Source organism: Aquila chrysaetos, chromosome 2, assembly GCF_900496995.4.
Source record: "Aquila chrysaetos chrysaetos chromosome 2, bAquChr1.4, whole genome shotgun sequence".
Lineage (NCBI taxonomy): Eukaryota > Metazoa > Chordata > Aves > Accipitriformes > Accipitridae > Aquila > Aquila chrysaetos.
The window spans coordinates 56,723,648-56,741,933 of NC_044005.1; the positions used below are offsets into that span (position 1 = coordinate 56,723,648).

At 35.0% G+C, this 18,286-nt stretch overlaps 1 protein-coding gene across 3 annotated transcripts in view; it reads left to right on the forward strand.

The window, feature by feature from the left end:
• The window catches only part of FIG4 (FIG4 phosphoinositide 5-phosphatase), a 74,428-nt gene that overhangs the window by 15,982 nt on the left and 40,160 nt on the right, over positions 1-18,286 (forward strand). For all 3 annotated transcript variants that reach the window (XM_030007377.2, XM_041127232.1, XM_041127235.1), the window contains exons 4-14: positions 46-202; positions 1,527-1,577; positions 3,578-3,726; positions 6,664-6,792; positions 8,307-8,407; positions 8,852-9,014; positions 9,661-9,758; positions 11,850-11,983; positions 13,962-14,078; positions 15,602-15,647; positions 17,236-17,384. In XM_030007377.2, the coding sequence (XP_029863237.1) occupies positions 46-202; positions 1,527-1,577; positions 3,578-3,726; positions 6,664-6,792; positions 8,307-8,407; positions 8,852-9,014; positions 9,661-9,758; positions 11,850-11,983; positions 13,962-14,078; positions 15,602-15,647; positions 17,236-17,384 (1,294 nt within the window). The remainder of the gene's footprint in view (positions 1-45; positions 203-1,526; positions 1,578-3,577; positions 3,727-6,663; positions 6,793-8,306; positions 8,408-8,851; positions 9,015-9,660; positions 9,759-11,849; positions 11,984-13,961; positions 14,079-15,601; positions 15,648-17,235; positions 17,385-18,286) is intronic.

Below are 18,286 nucleotides of genomic sequence, written 5' to 3' on the forward strand. Positions count from 1 at the left end.
CAACACAAACATCCATCTCATAGCATTTTAATGCTGTTTTAACAGGTTTTGTCAGGTTTTTAGAAGGCTACTACATTGTGTTAATAACAAAAAGAAGAAAAATGGCAGATATTGGAGGTCATGCAATATATAAAATAGAAGATACAAATATGATCTACATTCCAAATGACTCTGTAAGAGTCACTCATCCTGATGAAGCCAGGTAAATAATGGTGGTAAACAGTGTGTACTTTTTGAATATTTTCTAAGCAATGGTGAACTGCAACTAGAAATTTCGGTCATGGATTTCCTTCTGTTAGTATGTCAATCAAGCCATTTTATCTTAGTTGATAAATTAGTGTGGAAAAATGGAGTATGGGCCACAAGTTCTGTGGCCTCTAACCTGGAGGGTAAATATAACTGTTACAGTCTTTCAGAGCTTTTTGTCCACATCTCCACGTTACCTGCATGTCAAAGCTACATCCTAGCAAATGTGCACCAGGAAGCATCCAATATAAACATTGTTCTTACAAGGGCAAAGTAGTGCTAATACTGGTTTATATTGTTTGAGGTACTGTTCTTTTGTTAGTAGCTCTAGCATAACGTTAACATCACCTGAAGAGATCTTTTGTGCCCTTCAGAAAGTGGCGAGTAGATTATTTAATGATTCTGTGCTGTCAGAATCTTGTGAATGTTGCTGTTGTAAAGGGTGATAAACTGACCCACTGGTAAGTTTAGCTTCTTTTTTCCGTTGTGACTTTTTTCTGAAGAAAGAAATTTGAGCCTTTGATCAGCAGGGAACCTTCTATGAAATGTACAACTACGTCCTGGCGGTGTTTTTATCAGGATGGGGTAACTTCTATGAAATACTAGGCAAATGGTATTAAACTGCTTTTCAGTCTGTACCAAGTGTGAATAGTCAAAAAGTGATGGATTATGATAAACTGATGTCAGGTAATAAATCAAGCCAATGATAACTATTAAAAAAGTTTCCACTTTAAGGTATGACTGATCGTAAACCTCAGTCTCCCCTCTTAGAATGCAGCAGACCATATTATCTAACCTGTATATTGATGGTGTTAGCCATTTTATCATTCACAGACAGCGTTATGGTTTCTTCTGGGAATTTGCAAGGGTATGACAGATTGAAGTAGAAATTTCTTCTCTTGTTCATTTATTTGAGAATAACTGTGAAAGTCTTTAATTCTTATATAGTATTGTTGGGAATTTGCTTGCGTAAGTCCTAGAGAATTTGAACCACATATATGGAAAATAGAGCTACAACTTTATCTACAACTGCCTAAAGAAACTGAATATGTATGTGAGTAGACACTGGATTAAAAAAAAAGTCTATTTGATTTATTTAATCCAGATGCTGATATTCTAGTGGAATTACCTGTCAAAGCAATAACAGTAAGATAGGAAGGGAGCATATGGCAAGAGTCAATATTTATATGTAGTTTAATTTCAGAGATACTCTGAATGACTTCTTGGGGTCTGTCTGGTTAAACTAATAATTTCCCCTTTAACTTGAATTATTTTGCTAGGTATCTGAGAATCTTTCAAAATGTGGACCTTTCTAGCAACTTCTATTTTAGGTAGGTATTAGTTACTAATTTCTTTTAAAAAACTGTATACTTACACTTGCTATAAGATTCTTCTTTTGGATTTTGATACCCAAGATCTTTAGGTTGGTATTCTGGGGAAATAAGACACATGATCACCCTGCTTGTCCATTTTTGTCTGTGTCTTTTGAACCTGCTTTCTCCTTCAACAAATTGATTAGGAATGTAGTCTCCATGGAGTTAAAAACTATAGAACTTTTCCACTGTCTGTCAAGCCTTGCCAGATTATGCAGTTCTCTCTTTGGAAAAGTTTTCAGGGGGGTTTGCTTGTCCTGTTAGTTTTTCTTTGTTGATCTCATTTTCTAGAAATAAAGCTTTGTCTTGATTCAGAAACAAAGATAGAGAGATAGGTCCTCATCTAAGATACACCCTGTGTAGGGTACATCTTTCATAGGGCCTTCTAGGCATTGCTAATTCTCTTGCTTATTGTTTCACAAATGCCATACATAAGACAAGTTTCTGTGTCCCAGCTACTATTACATATGAGATCTTTGGGACAGCAGAAAAATGGGGGAAATGTGGTGATAAACCTGGCAGTAGTAGTTAGAAGACTTTGACTTAAACTAAACAAAAAAACCTCTTCTTGCAAGTACTGAAAGGTGTATCAGTCTAGAAGAAACTTCCTATTGGAAAATAAAGGCTTTTTGTCACAACTGTATCTCTGAAGACAAAACCTACCAAAGGTTCATGTCCATTTTGTGGCTTTGCGTGGGAAGGCTTTTTCACAGTATAAAACCTGAGGTTTTCTTCCATGCTTTGTGTCCCAGCCCTAACATTGTACAACTTTCTCCGCCCCCCCCCCCCCCCCCCCGCTACCCCGCCCCCCAACTTGGAGATGATGCATATATACTGTTTCTGTGGCAGTACGTAGAGGGGAAAGGAGAAGGTTCTTTTATCTCTCTGATAAACACATTTATCAGCTTAATTTAAATTGTTCGTGCCTGAAATCATAGCATATTTTTCTGCATGGTTTTCATATAAATCCTGAACAGAACTAGAAGTTAGTTATAACAAAACCTTTGGTCTAAGGGGAAAATGGAGGAATAGCCTGAACAAGTCTTTTACTGGCATACTATTTAAAGCTTCTGTTACATACAAACTGAGCATGTAACAGATCTCCCCCCGCCAACAGATAAGCCTGTCAGGTCATTATTATGGGTTAGACTTTGTTATCCTTAGTGATAAATCTAAATGTCCAATGTTTAAATAATTTTTTTTAGATCATTAATGAATATCTAGAACTTACAGGAGAGCCAGTAATCACTGATACTGTCTTAGGCTAAAATGGAAATCTGTGTGTATTTCTGATTCAAGTGTTATGTAAATTTGGTTTCTCCTTGGGGAAATGAATCCTAGTGGCTTATAAAATTTAGCAATTAGTGTAGAGTGTTGTCAGTATAAAAGACACGAGATGCAGAATTTGTTACCATTGTGGAACTAATAAAAAAAAAAGAACCTTTTGTTTATTCAGCAGCCACTGTCTTAAAATGCATCTGTGCTGTAATCACAAATTTGAGGACAGATAACAGTTTTTGTGGACCAAATTTCTGGCTGTTTTGAGTTCAGGTAGTAGTCAGAGAGTAGTACTTAAATCTCAGAAGACTAGGTTTTCTCTGTATATGGATATTTGGGGTGGAATAGCTATTTTTGACCTTCAGGACTGCTTCTTGGGACATAGTGAATTAAGTTTGTTGATATGCTTTGTTCAAAAGGCATGTTCAGTTTGCAGTTATAAGAAGAATATAAATACAATTTCAGCTAATGTACTGTAAGCAGTTTCTATGTTTGTAAAGCTCCTTTTGGAAATAATTTGTATAGTTTGCCATTGTAGAATCAGAATCTGTGTATCTTGTTTAAAAGTCTTTTTTTAATGGATAAAATAGTACTGTTAAATATAAGTACAGATGGAGAGTAAGGGTTTCAGAAAAGCCCTGTGCATCTACAATTATTAATAAATGTTAACTGTCTATCAGTTACAGCTATGATCTATCTCACTCCCTTCAGTATAATCTTACTGTCCTGAGAATGCCACTTGAGACATTAAAAACTGAAACAACCCAGACCCGACAAGAGAGTTTTGATATATTTGAAGATGAAGGACTTTCAACACAGGGTGGAAGTGGTAAGCAAATATGCCTAATTAAACTAATGTTGTTGGTCATGAGTACAGTTAGAATATGTTCCACTTAAGTTTACTTTTAAGAAACATTTGGGTCTTCTGTATTGATCAGTAGTCTCATAACAGTCATAAGTTAATAAAAGATTATGTAAAGTGCTAATTACAGACATTTGAATTTGAACAATGCCATTTCTAGAGGTGATTAATAATTGTTTTGTTAATTTACATTGCAACTCAGGGAGATAATTGAGCATGCTGACTTTTTTTAACAATCGATTATTCAACTGACTTGTAAAACTCCCAATAGGAATGAATTACAAAGACAGTGGGAAGCAATAGCTAATTAAGTACTAATAAATCTTTTTGTTTCATGTTGGAAAATATTGATGACAGAAGAATTGTGTGAAGTTAGTGTCAACTTGATGTAGTAAGTACCATCAGGAAGTCTAAGCAAAATTATTGTTTTCAGTTGAAAACTACAGCCTTCACTTTCGATTTAACATATTCATAAGAGTGTAAAGATGACCAGACAGCTAGGAAAACTATTTTCTCTCCCTTTTCTTCACGCACGCACACGCATGCGCGCACACACACACACACACACACACACATAAAAAGTTTCCCCTGAAATTCTTAATATTGGATTTCATTCTGTTGAAGTTGATGTTTTTCACGTTTTATTGTCCTATGAATTGTACTAATTACCTGGATGCTTGTCAAAAAATTACATTTTATTTTTTTTTACTTTTTGGTATTGTATATGTGACACCACTTTTTTCCTTGTTTAATCATGAAATATCAGAAACAACAGTGCTATCTTTGATTTATATGGAGTATGTTGCTGTAAAAGTGGTCCCAAACAGCTGTGGAGATTCAACTAGCCTTTTTAGGCAGTAATAGAACATCATGCTGTTTAAATACATCACTGATAAGCAAAACAGTAGGATAGAGAAAGTCTGCTACTATTTTGCTTAACACTATGGACTTGATATGGAAGCCAGCTTAGATAAAACATCTGGATCTGTGCTAGTATTGGTTATAGAGAGGCTCAACAGCCTCTCTGCATTACCACCCTTATTTGTAGTCACCTGCTGTATAACCTCTGTTCCACAGAAAATATAATACCCAGAGAAATATGATACAAAAATCCCACTTCTCCTAAAGTAACTCTGGTTCTTTGAGATAGTGTGAATTGCATGACTCATCTTCCATCTCTTCTAACCCAAAATGAATCTTCCGAGGCACTGAAGGAATTTATTGGTCCTGTTTTCTGTGCCTCCAAAGGGGACTGCAAAGGTCTGACAAGCACATAGTTAAAATACAGAAATGCCTGAAACAATCCCTGACCCAAATTTATGCAAGATAAACTTGGACACGGTTTGTCCACCCTTTTGTTTTTGACACCCTTTCATCACAACACCTAGAATAGACCTACGCTGACTACAATTCAAAGAATGATAATGAACGTTAGGTAAGTAACTAATCATCTTTGAAACTGGAACTTATTATCTTAAATACTTGTAAACATCTATCATACTCTCATTTAAAAGCCTAAAAGTAATGTTGTATATATACAGTATGCCCTAAATCTAATGGCAAAATGGAAAGATAATCAAATAATGTATTTCCTTTTAAAGAAGAGTGATCCGCCCCCCCCCCCCCCCCCCCACCCCCCGAAAAAGATACTACTAACATGGAGATATATATCAGGATATCAGGAATTGGTTGTCAAATACTACAATGGCAGAAATGACCATAAAGAGCGGAGGGAGCAATAATTCCTCCTCTGCAAAGGCTTTATTAGCAAGATCCCTCAGGAGTCCATACAGTGGCATCATCTCTTCTATGTCTTTGTGAAAACATTGGGAGATAAAGATGCCATAACCTTGACCCCATCAGCAGTATGCTGATAGCACACACAACTCCATTTTCAGTAGATATTAGTAACATACCTGTTGATATGATAGAACATCTGTAAGAAATAGCTGCCTGTCATTCAAGAACAAATTACCACCAAAGCAATGCTGCTAGAAATGAAAGAGGACAAATTGCTGACCAAGTGCTCGTGGCCAGGTTCTGCTGAATGTATACACTCCTTCACCAAAAGGGTTACATCTCTTTTCCCTGGGCTTACGGTATATTGGGTGACTAGGTAGCAACAGTTTGTTCAACAGCTGTATTTTCACCTTCAATCTGTTATGAGAACTCATCTTTTTCCTGCAGCAGAACATTTGGCTGCTATAACTGACATACATACTGCTACGATATAACGTCCTGCCAGAAATGTAATTTGAAAAAACTACACAAAAAACGTGGGTAATAGAGTTCTTGTCCTATTCCTTCTCTTTAAGATTCAGACTCTTTCAATTCCCTTCACCACCTTTTAGTGCCAGTTGTCATCTTGGTCCTGATTCTTGGTGTCAGTACAAATTAGGAAAACCATGGTAAATTATGTAAGAAGAGGATTGGCATGCTTTTTGTAAAGGTGGCCAGGGCTCTGCATGGTCTTCCAGAGCCTAATAGGTAACTCCAGAGCTGACCCAGATTTGGAAAGCTTATAAAGTCCCCCTATGAAAGTATTTTTGTCTTAACTGAAATTCACAACTTGATTTATTTCCCTTAATATCAAATCCTCTGCTGCTACCATGCAGAGATCTTTTTCAGTACTGGAAGTATCAGAAACTTCTGCATGAAGGCACTCAAATGCTACAGTGACTAGCAACTGTAGAAAAATTGTAAATCCTCGTAAATGCTGAACTTCAGCATGTGCTTGAAGTTATCTGTGTATGGCAAGCTTCAAGGATGTGAGTAAATGATGTGCTGAGTTCCAGTCAAGGGAAAATCAAAATAAAGGTCCAATGACCTGGATTTTAAAACAGTCCAATGCAGGTAAGCTTGTTTTTTAATTGCTAATGCATTTTCATTGTAACAACTTCCTAGGTGTATTTGGGATTTGCAGTAAGCCTTACGAAAAGTATGTGTGGAATGGCAAGCTTCTGGATGCAGTAAAAAATACTGTTCATCGTGACTGGCTGCTGTATATTATTCACGGATTCTGTGGGCAATCAAGTATCCTTTTACCGTTGTAACAAATGTTAGTGTATCCATTTTTTTTTTAAAGAAGTTTGAACATGTGAAACACATTGAATTTCTTTGTCATGTAAATACTTTTCAATTTTAGAATGATTGGTTGGCTTTTATTTTCATTACTTTTCTAGGTTTTATGCTAAATAAAAAATATGGTTATGTTCTTATAACAGGGCCCTGACACAGGTAGAGTGCATTCTCAGTGAGGCACTGTCTGTTAAGCATGGCCTTTAGTAATAAAGAACTTGAGAGGTTTTTAAGGCTCAGCTGTATTTTTTCACAGGTATTTGAGGAAAGGGAGAAAAGCTAAACCAAACTGAATTGCTGACATAGAAATGTTCTCTTACTAATCTTCTTTAAAACATTTTTTAGTAACTGAGATTTGCAGAAATTCTTGTATTTACTCTGTTTCTCTTGAAGATGATGATAGAACTTCAGGCTTGCTGTGTGAAGAGGGTTAAGTAAACTCTAGAACATCTGAAAATCTTTTTTTTCTGACTATGTTATTTAAAATATGTAAATGGGTCTATGTACATTGTAGTAGGAGGAGAAAAAGTCCAAATGCATATCACTCTCCAAAGAAATGCCATCTCAACATCTTAGTTGATAAGGACAGAGACACTCTGATCATCAACAATATCATGTTAGTTTAAAAACCCATCAACAAATATCTGGGGAAGCAAATACAATTATGAAGTTAAGGTTAGTGGTGTCTTTGCAAAATTTAATTTTGCTTTTTCATGATTCTAAGGCTGCTGGTCATTGGTTTAGTCCCCAGACAGAAAGCTAGATCTGTTTTTATATAGCACTATTTCACCTGTGGTCTTACTTAATCAAAGTAGTAGCTGTGGATCTGACCACCAGTATTATGCGTGCAGCTGCTTAGTGAGTGACAGTAGACTTTGCTGTAGGTATTTGATGAGCAAATGTAGTCTTCCCTCTTGTGCCTCCCTTATGCTAAGGAAGCAGTGATAGTCACGCTAGACATCTGAGTCTATCTTTTTTTTGTTTTTAATAAAAAATAAAAAGCCTAAAAGAAAGCCACTACTGTATCTGTAGCTGTTTGCCTGTGGCTTTCAGTTGTTGTTACTTAAGTAGTTGCAATTTATCTGCTTTTCCAGATCTGAAAATAGAAGCTCCCAGGCTTTAATCCCAGTATTCACAAAAGCAGTATTTGCAGGCCAAGGCGATTCTTATACCTATTTCACCTCCATTGTCACTTCATAAAATAGAAATACTTCTCTTCTCTATCTTGTGAAAAGTGGTTGATGTATTGTAACGTAGATTCCATTTTCAGAGTTCTTCAAAGTGATTGTTGAAGAATCTCTCTCCCAGCTGCAAAAGAAATTTGGAAGTGATACTCATCACTGTTAAGGAGATTTTAGTAAATCAGATGTTTCAGTGTCATACACCTCTTTTACAATTTATTTTTGCTTGCATGAAGTAAGTGAACAAAAAATTGCATGTGACATGTAAACCTTAACTTCTCTTTCAAGAACTGTTAATATACGGTCGCCCTATATATGTCACTCTGATAGCCAGAAGATCAAGCAAATTTGCTGGAACACGTTTTCTGAAACGAGGAGCAAACTGTGAGGTAAATTAAATGTGATTTTAGGGGTTTCCCCCTATCCCCCAACAATATGAAAGCTTGAGCTTGACTGACTGGAGAACTGAAATATTTTAGAGGGTTGTTAGGGTTTTGGCTGTAAATGATGCTATTAAATAATGTTATCACAGCTATCATTACATTTTTAATTGAGATAATAAAGCTGTCCTTAAAATAATAAGTCTTAACAGGCATTTTTTTTTTTCTACACTTAGAGATAATGTTATTTCCCAAATAGAGGAAAAAAATTAGAAATCTGGTAATATACCTGTAGGGACAAATGGGAATTTAACCTTCAGTGGTGTTCTCACTACAATGATTTGGTGTCTTACAGTTTAATTGTACTCTGTTTGTAAAGATCAGTTCTCTATAATGCATGCAGCTCTGAAGTGTCATGTCTACATCATATGTGTATTTCTGGGGTTTTTTTAGGGCGATGTTGCTAATGAAGTGGAAACAGAACAAATACTTTATGATGCTTCAGTTATGTCATTTTCTGCGGGGAGTTACTCTTCCTACGTTCAGGTTCGAGGATCTGTCCCTCTGTACTGGTCTCAAGATATTTCAACTATGATGCCTAAGCCACCCATAACATGTACGTACAAATTATTCTTTGTGATAGATAATGGTTAGCGCTGTGTTCTAAAGGAACACCTGAGAGAGTAAGTGAAAACTAAATTTGCAAAAATGAACAAATTGTCTATGCATTTGTTCTTTGGGAAGCCATAATTTAAGGTGAGTCAATGTTCTTTATAATAAACATCAAGGCATACAAACATTCAACCATATAAAAAGCTGCATTTGGTGAAATTAAATAGAAAAAAAATCTTCATCTTAGACTTCACATTCAGCAATGGAATACAAAAAACTTCTGTTTGGACATGTCAGCTTTCTTTGTGCTCACTTTGTATACAGAGTTAGCTACATTCATCTTAGTATTGTGGATAAAATTTTGAACCTATTGAAAATAGTGGAAAACATCTGGGCTAAGTTTAATGGGGCCGGAATAATTGCTCTTTGTAAGCATGTCATGAAAGTTTTGGTTAAAAAGTTGCTTCCAATTTGGAAAAGGAAAGATCTTTTTTTAACAGCTTTTGCATGAAAAGAGGGGCAAGTATGTAATTGTATGATTACTATCAGAGAATTAGTATGTATTTTGTGAAGAGTACTTTTAAGGGAAAACGATTTAAGTGACTCTACAGCTCACTTAATATCATCCTGAATATATGTATTTATTGCAGTGGACCAAGCGGATCCTTTTGCACATGTTGCTGCTCTTCACTTCGACCAAATGCTTCAGAGATTTGGCTCTCCCATTATTATTTTGAATCTTGTGAAGGTACAATATTGTGAATGTGTTCTATATGTTTTCTGATTTTTAATATTATGCTTATTTCTGTAGAGTCTCTGTGTAATTTTGGTTGTGTTCTAAACTAGTATTAGCTTATAAATGGAATATTTTCTTCATAAATCTCATCCTACACAGTATAGTACATAACTCTCTAACTGCTTCCACTACTGCCCTTCAAAAAAAGAAGTTTCCTGTGTTTATAGACTTCTTACAGTAACCTTTCTCTGTTGGTTTCAGGTTTTTGCTATTATCCCTTACATGAGACTAAGTCCAAATAAATTTACCACTAAATTCAATTTAGCACTAAAAAATACTAAAATAGCATGGTTCCATGCAAAGTGAGGTTTGTAGGCTTCTTGACACAGATGACTGAGTTATTTGAAATATTATGATAAAGACTTATCTTCTGTTGTTTGCTCCACCTGGTAGACTTATGGAAGTATGAGCGGGAGGGAAAACTGAAGCATCGGATGCTAGCTAACGGGCAGTGCCATTGGCAGCAGGGCTGGACTAGTAGGGGGAGCTTCATGATTGCTGCAGTAATTCAATTCAATTCACTGCTGTGTGAGAGGCTGTGGTACAAACAGGTGGCACTGTAATTTTGGATATTACATCTTGTATTTGTGTTGGGTTTTTTTTGTTTTGTTTTTTTTTCTGTTCTGATCCAACAATTTTCTGTGGTGGTGTACGTTTCCACATTTGAGTTTAATAAATTGATTTGTTTTGCTTGAATCATATCTTATTTCTTTTTAGTCTTTTTTTTAAAGATTTAATTTATCGTGTTGTAGAACATTTTATATTCAGTAGAAAAAAGGATCTTTTTATGTGCATGTAGGATCCGTTCCTAGTATTAAAAAAACAGGGAAAATACAAAAGGAAGGCTTTTAAAACTCTTAAGTTGTAATAAATGGCAACTAGATAACCTATTTTCTATTTCTAGAAGCTTTCCTGTGTAGGAGTGCTTTTAAGACTGTCCAAGAGTCTGTGGAATCAACTTGGGATAGCATTTGTTGACAAGAAGATGATTTTATCTCTTGCAGCCATAGCTTTCAAAAGCCATTGTTACGGTGTGAGTCTAGGCTCACATGACCTTGACACGTCAATCATTATATGCTTTTACTCACAGGGCTTTTGATATGGTGGCTGAAAATGCATCTCTTTCTTTCCCTCTCTGTAGATGCTCAATAATAAGATGCTAAAATTCATGTTCCTTTATTACTTTATGTACCACTTTAAAAAAAAAAAAAAAAAAGGGGGGGGGTAAACCCCCCAATCTGAACACCTTTTTTTGGATGTTGCTGTTGCTTTTACACAAATGCTAAGTACTTCTATCTCCAATACTTTTGTTATTTGATTTCTTAAATGTCAATGAAATATAAATCTATGTCCTCCTATATCTGTCTATCAGAAACTTGTTAACTAGTAATTAATGTATTGTGATTCCTTTGGGTTTGTTTATTTAGGACTGCTATTATATATTTAAAGCAGTTTCTACAACATGAGTTCAGTATAGGTTTTAGTTTGGATGAAGTTGAAAGGAAAGCCATACTAATATATAGAGTACTAAAACATAAGGTATATTCAGAGAACGGTAAGATAATTCTAATTTTTTTAGAATTATTTCGGAGATGGGAGCTGTTGTTCCCCATCTCCTGTCCGTAATGGAGAAGAATTTGCCTGAATCCTCTTGTACCCCAGAACTGAATGGGATACTTTCCTTTCTGCCTGTTTTTTTCCTTCTCTTTTGTCTTTGTCCATTTCCTCTGTATTACCACTTTTGTTTCCATGTGCTCTTCTTTGCTTTTATAGCGTTCCATTTTTCAACCAATGATTATGCACAGTTGAAAAAGGTGACTTTTACTACTCATACAGATCAATTGTTACAAACCCAGAATGTTTAGATTTTTCTGTCTCTTCTGTTCTTAATTTAATTGTACTAGTTAAGAACTGCCTGCTGTTGTTACAGCTTCCACTTTTAATTTCTGTTATATATACACAGATGTATATGTGTATGTGTATGGGTTATGTACATTTGTTAATGAAAATTGTAATGTTAACTTCCTTTTCTTTTTGCTAAAGGAACGTGAAAAAAGAAAGCACGAAAGGATTCTTAGTGAAGAACTTGTTGCTGCTGTGACATATCTCAACCAGTTTTTACCCCCAGAGCATGCAATTATATATATACCCTGGGATATGGCCAAATACACAAAAAGGTAGAAAAGATCCTTCTTTGTACTGGTGCTCGTAGCCACAATACAAATAACTGTGCTACTGAGTATGTCGCTTTCCAGTTGAATGTAGCTTAGGAATGATGGGAGAATTTTATTAAGATCTATGGACAGAATGAAACCTTAGCTTTTTTAAGGATTTTTAATGTTTTCTATGGTTTCTTACCAAAGTGGAGCAAGGCCTGAAAACTTTGTAATTCTCTGCAAAGGAAAATTTTAGAGAAAAGTCACAAAAAAGCCATCAACATTCACTTTTTATTTTGAATTAATCAAAACATTGTATTCTGTCAGGTGTTCCATTTCAGTCATTGAATTTATTGAGTTACAAAATTTTGGAAAACAAGGGGTTTCATATCAATCAGTCTTTTCCATTTCGTCTTCCAAAAGAAAATGAGGGCATTAATTTCAATGTTACAAAACATTTAGATTATTAGAAGCATGCATCTTAGAAAGGCAAATATATTTTGTAACTTTTTATTCTATAATTTTGGACAATGGAATGCTGTACTATGATCATGTGAAAAAGATGAATGTTCTTCTAAATGTAGAAATATTTACAAGGCATAAACATTTTAAATTACAGGTATAGACTGCTATTCTTAAGTAACACACAACTTGGTTGTAAAGTTCTCTGATCTGCATATGTCTACTGTATCTTATAATGCCAGAAATTCCAGACAAATTATAAGAATTGTTGGATCAAATTTCAGGTATCTGTTAATTTAGCAATCTGAGCAAAACAATGGAAAAACTGGTATGGTTAAAGGGCAGGAATATAATTAATGTTAATTAATTTTTTGTGAAAAAAGCTTTGGAAAACAATCCTTATTTGCTATTTGAGATTACAAGTTGGTTGATATGGTTGGTCATGTAGGTGTGAAACTGTTACTTTAAAGTTTAACATGGTTTCACACTACTTTTTTATTTTAAAATGGCATTGTGTACAGTTAGGTGTATATGCAATTGTGGTACAATTAAATAGCAAATCTCAAAATAAGGTTAGATTTCCTTTCAGAAGATATGCTAGATGCAAGTTCTTGGGTTTCATATGGAGTGATGCTGATGAAGTTTAGTGGTCTGTCCTATATGGGACAGATACCAGGTGATCAAAGCTTCTAGCTTTAAGCTTGAGGTATATTTATATACATATCCACCCTAGTACAGATATAAAAAATACCCGAGGGCTTTGAACAAGATTAATTATTTATACGAGCAAGAGATACTTAAGAATGGAAGATAATGTATATGCCTGCCTAAAGCATTGGCAGTTTCGGGAATACTGAGAATGTGTTTGCTTTAACATGTAGTTTTGAAGTAAGTTTGCTAGAAAGTAGTACTGGTGGAAATGTTCCAAAATATTGCTTCCATCTCAGTATAAGCAGTCTTTAAAAAATAAATATTTGGTTTTGTTACTTGAAATGTAAACACTGTAGTAAAAACTTTGAAAAGAAAATTATTACTAAACAGAAGTTAAAGTCCCCCACAATGAATGGATGAATGCCCTGATCTGAGCAGGAGGTGCGGGACATCATGAAGGCCACACATGGAAGGAAACAAATGGTAGTGAACAAAACAGCACTTTGCAAACAAAATGAGGGAATATGATTTAGCATAATCATATATCCTTCTCTGCCTCATTCTTATTTTGTGAATCACAGAAAGTCTGGTAGAGGAAAACTTGTATGATTTAAAAGTCAAGGAGTTTTAGGTTTTTGAAGTCTTCCATTTCTAGTTTATGTAATATGTTTTATTAAAAAGTAAACAAAATTGCTCACATAAGGTCAGTGTCTCTTTCCTAAGCCTGTAAAATGTAAGAAAACTATAGACATAATTACTGTTGGATAAATAAAGCTGTGATGTGAGTCTTCCTTTAAATCATTTAAAGACTTTCCAAGCAGTGAAAATTTTTTTAGTATTAAGGTATCTTGACTGTGTAATTTTTTTTTTTTTTTTCTCTCCTCAGCAAACTTTGCAATGTCCTTGATAGACTGAATGTGATTGCAGAAAGTGTAGTAAAGAAGACTGGATTTTTTGTTAATCGACCTGATTCCTACTGCAGTATCTTGCGGCCAGATGAAAAGTACGTATAATTTAATTGGTGCGTAATGAATAACATCTATTCCTTGGAAAGTTGTCTGGAATTTCTATGTCTATTACATTATTTCTTATTTTAAGGCTTAAATTAATATGAAAAAATATCACTTGTTAGTAAGTTATAGCTATAAGGATTGCAGTCAGAGGCACATGCTAAGGAATAGTAATACACTGAAAGAGTACAATTATGCTGCTGCTGTTCTACTTATAATGAATTCTTACTTCAAACCATTATTTGTAACTTTTAATCTGTGCCATGTGTGTTTACATAAAGTTGTTTGGGTTTGGTTTTTTTTTTTTCACCTTAACCAAAGGAATCCTAAATTTGGGGGTAAATTTAACAAAGCAGACAGCATTTGGAATTTAATTAAGCGGCTTCTTTTGAGGCATACTAATAAGATAACTATCATGTAAATGTTACTGAGTCTGGTGTTTTCCAATGGATTTTATGGTATTCATATGTACAAGATTTAAAACATTTTTTTAAAATAGAAACTGTATCTGCTTAGGCTGCTGCAGAAGTACAGTGATTTAATCAGCTGAATTCTCTCAAGTCCCTGAAAATCCAGAAGTAAAATAAATTCCACATTAGAAGTTCAATAACTTTTTGATTCAAGTCTTCATGTTAGGGATCTAATTCATCACTACTCAAATGGGCGTTCATATTTTACACAAAGAGCATCCTTGCCTTTTTAGGCTGTCTTCATTTAGAAACAGTCTGAGCTGAAAATTTCATAGGCTCTCTTAGAGCTTTTCTCTGCCATGCAGTGCAGCGAACATGGCAACTGTAAACTAGCAGGAGCAAGATCAATACATCCATGTAATGCTGTGTTCTGTAGAGATAGTCTGGTGAATCTCAAATGTAGTATATAGGCTTGCCACAGGAGTGCTCTGGTCAGGCTAGGTTGACCTAGCCCTACTAACTTGAAAATATTCAGTAGTTCAGGGGTTACTTGCACTGAGCATAACTTCTCCTCTACCTCAAAGTGTCATTAATTTCTGATTCATGTTCTTTGGCTCTGGGGTACAGTTAAGGCCTATACAGAATTGCAACACCTGGACAAAATGTATGTATGTATCCAGCATGTATGCCTAGAATCAGTATGAGGGGGAGATTTAAATCAAACAAACAGCTTGTGCTACAGCGTATGTTATGCCTTTACCTTCCAGTTGTTGGCATTGTACCTGCTTCAATTTTTGTGCACTCAAGACCCAATCTAGCAACACTTGTGTTGCTCATACTCTGTTTTATGGGGATCAAAGGAAATATGGCTTTGGAATATTTCTACTTCAAGACTAGATTTTTTTTTTTTTTTTTTCCCCAACGTAGTTTAAATACATCTTACTGCTGCATAGAGCTTTCACTGCTTTCTGCTATTCAGGGATATCAATTTTGCTTTGTGGCACGTTTTTAATTGTCATCCTTTTTCACTGGGCAGGTCAATACATGGTATGACCTGGTTTTTTTTTAAATGATTTGTAGGTCATTCTGTTTTGTTTCTTTTTCAGGTGGAATGAACTGGGAGGTTATGTTGTTTCCACTGGTCGCTTGCAGGTACTAAAATATACTTTATTAATTCATAGTTATAGTGATGTAGATCAGCACTCCCAAAGCACCAGTGAACAATTTCACTTAAATACCTGATTGGTGATTCACAAGAGTGCTCTTAAATTAATATTTATAATAAACAGCATTATTGCTGTCCAACCCAGAAACCCAATGGGGAAATAGGGCTTAAAATTCTTGCGTGGTACCACAAAACTTTATGCTGTTGGAGTTGTATTTTTGCTGGAGGTAGTCTGAGAAATGCTCATATTTTAAACTAGTTTCCATTACTATTTAGTCTGTAGTGTTACCAATGCAGTGAAAGTTAAACTAGCAGCATTTTAGCAAACTGCATAATATAATGTTATACAGAAGAGGTGAGGAATAAGCATACTGAAGCCTGGTGACATATTCATACATGTGAAAATGGGTTATTAAAAGCATTTTCACTAGTGCTGAATATTCTGTACACTGTTACAATTTCCATCACTAAAAGATAAACTAGAAACGCTGCTTTCTTTAAGGACAGAAGAGTGCTGACTAAACTGTAAACCATACAGTACCAGATTTATACCTGAATGTTATGATTATATACTCTGAACACAGGGCATATTCTTAAGAAGCATTAGTTGCTTTTGACTTGCCATTCATGTAAGTTAGAAAGCATGTGACCATTCCTTTACTAGCTGATCACTGGGATATGTTTGCTGAGGGCAGATAAACAGCAGAGTAGATAGAATTTGATCTGGTTTAAAATAAAACATATCAATGCTAGTTAAAATTTTAATTTTTTTTTAAATGTTAGTCTTACAGGTTTACCTGTATTAGGGGAATGATTATTTTATCTATCTTTCAACTTTAATTATTTGAGGTAGTCACCAATGGCCTACATGTAAGCTTTTGGATCACAGTTCATCTCAGAATAGACATCTTGTGAGTCACACCCAAAAAGTGCTTCTTTATTAAGGCGATGAAAGGTTAATTGACTAGCTTGGATGTAGCCATATATATTTGAGCAGAAGAATCCCCTGTTCTGTTACATTAAAATATGTTTCTTGCAGCTGTTCATATTGTAAAATAACTTTGCTTGCATTATGGATTTGAGGAACGGTGGTGCAAGCAGCATAAAAGAATATGTGCGTGACTGACCTTCAGCAAAATGTTCATGTATGTTGCTCCAGATAAGGAAAGCTTAAAATACAAACATCATCACAGTAGAACCAGAGCAAGTTAGAAGCGTGCTTTATTTTTTGCAGTAGTTACAGCATACTTGAAAATAAGACTTTCTTCACTGAAATAAAACATAGCTTTTCTTTTTAAGGTAAATCTTCAGGGTTGTTTGAGTTGAAGGAGAGATGCGGTTTGTGTGATGATAGAAGCAAGAATATTTTGAAAGTAGGCATTACAACAGTCTGATGTAGCTTGCTAGAGATGAATTGCTCTTTAACACATTTTTAGAAATGTCTTTCCTCAAACTTTTGTTAACTGACATAATTTGACATTTGACAAGTCTTGGATAGTAGGGGAAAAAAGTAATAATCATGAGTGTTGTAATTTGTTAATTAAGAAAAATCTCTTACTTGGATTGCTTTACCAGACTGGAGTTCTCCGAACTAATTGTGTGGACTGTTTAGATCGCACTAACACAGCCCAATTTATGGTGGGAAAATGTGCTTTGGCATACCAGCTCTATTCATTGGGATTGATTGATAAACCAAATTTACAATTTGATACGGATGCTGTTAGGTAAGATATGTTAATAAAGTGTGTCATGGTTTTATTTTTTAATTTTGTGTCAAGAGATTGAGGAAGATTATGTCTATGTAGAAGAAAAGTGCAATTCTTTGTATTTGAATGATTTAATAATATTTATTCATGCAAGTTTAAAAAAATCTTCCATACTTGAAATCTTCCTGAGAAAATCCAGTTGCGCTGAAAATTTGCTCTGCTGGAAAAGTATGTTAATAAGGCTTCTTATGAGATAACTGCTTGACTTCATTCTCTTTATATGCCTAAACTTTAAGCTAAGAGTTTTCCTTTTAAATAAATGTGAAGAAACCCCACCCCAGTCTTTTACTTCACTTGCTTGAGGCAAAATGCTGACAAAAAATGAAATAAGTACATGCTTTTATGGAGAACGCCAAACTGATATTTGTATAGAAGTACATCTTACCTTGCTATTTCCTACTTTTCCTTTGGAAAAATTTTGTGCTTTTTGCTTTATTGAAGAAAAGTTTTCAGCAAAGTTGTTCTCTCAGATCAAGTATCAATGATACTTATTCAGGCATCCTCAAACCATTTGAGAAAACCCAGCATTTAAATTGAAATGCTCTGGGGGAACTAAGCTACTTGTGAATATGCTTCAGAAATTAATGTAAGAGTCCTTCAGGTGATGTGGTTTTATTTCTTAAAGCTGTTGTCATGACTGTAAAACTTATGGCTTCATTGCTGGTTTTGGCTCATTGTTTGATAGTTTTAGAACGTGAAGATGTAACTCGTATTTCAGAAAAGACAAAAGTACTCAGTCTCCCCTCCCCTTTACTCGAGACATATCTTCAACTCCTCTTCTTTCTCCCATTAGCTTCCAGCACTTGCCTGGTGCCAGGAGCTGGTATGTGCCACAGAAACAACCTCACTTGCAGCATGTT